We start from the raw sequence: 5693 nt of genomic DNA, 5'->3' as shown, positions 1-5693 counted from the left end.
TCTCAAAATTCACATGGATGAATGATTTGCTCGTTCCTCTGGAAAAAATTTGGAATAGTTACTTGTAAATTCTTTTGAAGCAGAAGCTCTCATTTACATTTCACATAAATTCTATTGAGTAATTTAGCAGTTATATTTTTTCGGAGACAAGGTTGCAATAGTATAAATAGACCTAAGGACACGTTTAATTTAATTTAATTTAATTTTTGCATTAAGCAGTTGAATTTTTTTAAAAAAAAATATTGAATCTCAACGATATATATATCGTTTGCATCAGTTTGAACGAGTTGGGCATGTAAAATGTTCATCATATGGAGACTTTCTATTTTGTTATTTTCTTTCACTTCATCATAGAATCATGGCAAGAAGGGAAAGCATTTCCTTCCAATTCAAGAATATGTAAAATTTATACAGCAGCTAAACAAGAAGAATAATTCCCACTGCAATGACTTTTATAATAAGCGTGATCAAATACGCCGATACCAAATACAACCTCTGTTAATGGAGGTCAAAATTCAGGAGAAAAAAGGAAAAGAAAATTCCAAATTAAACGACGAAGCAAAATAAGTAAGACCAGAGAAATCAAAAGTAAATAAGAAAATAAAATGATTACTGACGATAAGCCTTCAAGAAAGTTAGACTATCATCATTATTGAATCTTGACAGGCTTTCAAGAAATGTAGACCTTCATCCATGAGTATTAACAGCTTCCCACAACAAATTTTTAGGGACGGGGTTGGACAGATCCCTAGCCTGCAGGGCAACGTTCCTGAGTCTCCTGATTGTCCACACATTGGCTTCCCAGAAGGACAAACTCCTGTAAGACAAATTGTGCTTCTTGCATAGATCCTGTACCAACGGTGAAACCCTTCTCAATTGGCATCTTGGCATCCTTGGAAACAAGTGATGCTCAAGCTGAAACTGCAAACCACCGTAAAACCAATCCATCCAAGACGAGCACGAAATATCTAAAGTCCCGCCTGTCTGTTTCTCAAACCAATCATTCCCTTTTGGAGGTCCGGTGTAAACATCGGCCGCAAAATGATTCAAACAAAATTGAACGTGTTGAATTGCGGTAACAGCAAAGCTTGCAAGCACAAACATCACCCTCTCAGGCCAATTAGGGAGACAAGACACAAGAAGAGGGAACCAAGTCCAAAAGATGAGGATTCCCAAGATGTTCAAAGCTCTATCTGGGAATTTTCTCTTTGAAAACAATAGCAAGAATGTTTGTAAATACAAATTGACCCTGGCAACACACATTACTGGATAAAAAGTCCAATGTTGGTAGCTCACAAAAAACCTTGCCACAGGATCAAAATCCAAGTACCTTCCATAAAAGCAAGACTTTATCGAATTAAAAAAAGTCGAATTTACCGCAAAGACTGGTATGTGTTGAAGATCAGGATCATAATCAAGACTGTTGCAGGCAAGATGGTGTGCATTGTGGGTCCATTTCCACCAAGCAATGCTAATGCCTGTGAGGGAATTCCCAGCAACAAATTGAGCAAATTTGTTATAACCACGACTCTTCATTACTTGGTAATGCCCCGAATCATGACCAATATAGGCACTTTGAATCCAAAGAAAACCCAACACCAAAGCAGATCCTAAATGAGCCCAGACACTCTGGCAACACAAAACACCATAAAGAACAACGCAAAACATCAATGCAATAGATGCGAGGGCATACATGGTAATATGTCCTTTCTTTTCAAACAAACCCAGTTTCGCAAACTCTGAAGCAAGCCTCCTGTAATCCTTGGACGTCTCTGACACCTTGAAATCTTTGAGATAATACCCTGTAAAGAACTTGTCCAGATATTGCCATGCTGTTCCAGGATGGTAGGCAATAAATGCATCAGTAACGTCTTGGCCTGCCAGATTCAGGAGGGCAACATCTCCGCCTGGATGCTCATGAGCCCAATCAGAGACATTATAAACCTTTCCCTGGATAGAGATCCACAAGTCTCCTTCCTTGTTGTGTTGCTTAAGCTCTTCGCCTGTAATGTACTTTTTGTCGCCCTCCATTGAACTCAGGAAACAAGAAGCTTAAAGGGAGTTTGATATGGATGCCCAAAAAGAAATCAAAACAAATCAAAGAATGCCTGTTTCCGTTTAGGGAAACGATCCCATTGACAGGGATTTCGATCTGTATTTGATCTCTCTCTCTCTCAGTTTTAGCTCTTTTTTGGGCTGCCGCTCTCTTCTTTACTTCTTAGCCATGTCGCCTCCGGGTATGGTTTTATTTTTAGTTTCTGCGCGAAAAGGAGGGGTTTAGATTTTTTCTTTTTCTTTTTCTTTTTCTTTTCTTACAACGAAACTAGCGGTGAAACGGTAACTTTAATTAGCTCAGCAGGTAAAAATCTGTCAAACACGAATAATCAATTATCTAGCAACCGTTAGTTTTGAAGAATTCGGGTTTGGTAATCGCGATCGACGGCTGAGAGAATGTTACGTGGACGCCCTTACAGGGTAGATTTAATTGTTTTCTTTTTAAGTATTATCTCAACGATATTTCGGGGAGCGGTGACTGCGTCAATCGTGGGTTGTGGGAGGGGTAGAGACAGTGAGTGATGCAAGAGCTGTTAGGTGAAGGCCAGTCACAAGGATGATTTTTTTTCTTGTAACGGAAAAATAATAATATTAAATGCGCTATAATAATCCAATATAATCAAATTGGTAAACCGAGCCTGGACAATTAAATAATATTATTCATTTTCAAATCTGTTTTTATAATTTCCGAGATTTTAAAGGGTCTAATGACAAAGAAGCTTTTAAATTTGCTAGTTGTCATGTTTATATGAATAATTGGATTTTGTGATAGTATTTAGCTACGACTGGGAGTCCTTGCGAAATTTAAGTTGTTATACTTAGATGAATGGTTAAAGGAGGCTTCAAGAAATCCCAGAGTAGTTCTTTGTGAAATAATAATAATAATAATAATTATTATTATTATTATATCCCATGATTTTAACCCTTTGTTTGTTGAGGGGGGTGTTTGGTTTAAAGATTATATTAAAAAATTACTTTGAATTATTTTTATGTATTTTTAAACTATTTTGATATCATTACGTCAAAAATAAATTTTAAAAAATAAAAAAAATATTTTAAATAAATTTTGAGGTTTTATAAATTCCGGTTTCACTTGTACAGAGAATAGTGGTTTTCCGTCTCACTATAATATAATTTTAAATATTTTCTAATTTTATCCATATTATTGATATATATTTACTAAATCTTTAAAGATTTAATATCCAAATTGGTATATAAATCAAATAAAAGAGGATAATCATTGATGACATTCGTGTCATCATGATGTTTATAAGGTTGGTCGTGATTAAATGGCTAATGTAAGAGAATTTAAAATATAAATCGGAAAAGCCCAAGAATGTTTAATCATTTTGTAATATCCTTTTATATGTTTCTTCCAAAAAAATCCAAGGAGGGTGTGTCCTTTGAAAATCGATAGGAGCCCGTCTCGCCAGATACAAGCCACCATTATTATTTTCCCATTGAAGCCGAGCCAAATACTAAATTGAGATATTTATTTGACTATTTCACCTAGTTGAGTCCTCGAACTAAGATCTTTTATGTGTTTCTTCCAGAAATATCTAAGGAGGGTTGCCCTTTGAAATCGATAGAGGCCATATATGAACCACCCGTGTTCCAGTTCAGGTCTGTTTAGGGCTGTGTTTACGTAGAAGTTTCGGCAATTTAGAAAAAAATCTTTAAATTTATTTTTTTATTTTTCAAATAATTTTGATATTAAAAATAAATTTTTAAAATAAAAAATATTATTTTAATATATTTTAAAAAAACAACTTGAAATATAATTACAAACAGCCCACATCTATTTCACCTAGCTGTCCACTTGAGTCCTCGAATATAGAGGTGAGATGATAGTAGGCTTCGGAATTGTCGGGAGAGGGCTCCCTCCTCACTGATTACCCCCAGACCTCCTGCGTGGGGAGGGGAAACCATGATGGTTTGGAATCATCACAAGGGCTGGCCTTGATTGCTACTAATTCGTAAGTTGTTAGCGTCCGAACATCACAGGTAAATCTTAACACCACAATTATTTTATTATTGTTACTATTGTTATTTTATTATAAACACACTCGCTGCTCTGTGAACTCACTATGATTTTTTATTTTCGCCCCTTTTTTTTAAATTTCATCATTTAAAGACAGGATTTAAGGCCAATTTAAGTTAAATTATTCAGAAATAACAAAATTAAAAGATAAAGAACCAAAGTGAAAAATACAAGTAAAATGGGTATTGGTTTCAAGGTTTGTGTAGAAATGTTTATTTTCATCCTTCTACTTTTCTAATTTATCTATTCAGTCCTTTAGATTTTTAAATTTTAATTTTGATTCAAAACTTCATTTTTTTAGTTTATCAATTCCCGGCTAAAAAGAGGTAAGAGGCAATTTGGTTGGATTTCGATAATAAAAAAATAAAGCTTTAAGTTTCATTGATTTCAATTATGAAAAAAATTAATTTTTATACCTGCAGGTTTCATTTGAGAAAAATAGTTTGATTTTGGTGTTCTTTCACCCTGAGATTTTCTGGAAAAGATTTTCTGAAAAAAAAGAAGAAGAAGCATGATCTTGAAAGATTCTTGAGTTTCGAGTTAATTTTTTTTGTTTTTAAATTAATATTTTAGTTGTTTTGAGGAATCAAAAGCATCTGTGTTAGGGAAAAAACCATTTAGAAGAGCTAAATGGTTGATATGACTTTTAAAATAATGTAAATGTGGTTTTTCTTTCTTTTTATATGTAATAACAACTCATTTGTAGTTTAATATATTTAATATTAATAATTTTGGCCCTTTTAGAAAATTTTAATTGATAATGATTTTTCTTGGACAAAAAAATCATTTTAGCTCTTTATTTAGCTCTCTCATTTAAGTTGCAGCATTAAAAAAAAAACCAAAAAAATAAATTCTTTTTTCTTAGCTATTCTCTTGACACCCCCATTTAAGATGCCATCGAAGGTTTATATGGATTTTTATATAATTTTGTAAGTGTTTTTGATAAAATAATAGTTAATTTTTCAAGAATAAAACTTGATTTTTTTGATAAATATTAGGTTGCTTAAAATAAAAATAAATGTATCATCTATTTCTTTTTATATTAAAAAGACAATTAATAAGCAGCCCTATCCTAGCAGGTCCAGTCGTGTGTTGCCATTGCTTTATAGTATATTTGTTCTAGTTTTTTGGTTGGAATTGAAATTAAATTTAATTTATTTAAATATGAAATTCAATTATAAAAATTATTTTTTTTATCTTTTTAGCAGCACTTATATACAAAACTTAATCTCAATATATAAAACAAACATATCCTTGGGCCCAAATTCTAATATCATTTTTAAAGGATTTTCTTTTAATTTCTGTTTAACTTTATTTAAATAAAATCAAAATAAAAAATATTTAAAAAAACATACATTAATAAAAAAAAAATTAGATCATAGTGGGATAAATATTTTTTCCTTAACTTTTTTATTAAAAAACATCGTATTTTTTTGTATAAAATTATTTTATTTTCACAATTTACGTTATGTATGTGACAGATTAACTTAAATTAACTTGAGTATTTTTTTTATTTTTTTAAATTTATATTATAATAAATAAGTTTTTTGGGAACTAAACTTTAAATTTCTTTTATTTTTTTTATAGGAGTCTAGTT

The 5693-nt window shown here is 32.0% G+C and overlaps 1 protein-coding gene across 1 annotated transcript; it reads right to left on the bottom strand.

Moving 5' to 3' along the window:
• Positions 1 to 391: 391 nt before the first annotated feature.
• On the bottom strand, positions 392 to 2250 carry LOC105124815 (delta(8)-fatty-acid desaturase 2-like). Its single transcript, XM_011024955.1, has one exon. It carries the CDS (start codon positions 2029 to 2031, stop codon positions 688 to 690), a length of 1344 nt encoding a protein of 447 aa, XP_011023257.1. The 5' UTR covers positions 2032 to 2250; the 3' UTR covers positions 392 to 687.
• Positions 2251 to 5693: the final 3443 nt, after the last annotated feature.

Source organism: Populus euphratica, unplaced genomic scaffold (genome assembly GCF_000495115.2).
Source record: "Populus euphratica unplaced genomic scaffold, PopEup_1.0 scaffold32.1, whole genome shotgun sequence".
Lineage (NCBI taxonomy): Eukaryota > Viridiplantae > Streptophyta > Magnoliopsida > Malpighiales > Salicaceae > Populus > Populus euphratica.
This window is presented reverse-complemented; position numbering and strand designations above follow the sequence as displayed.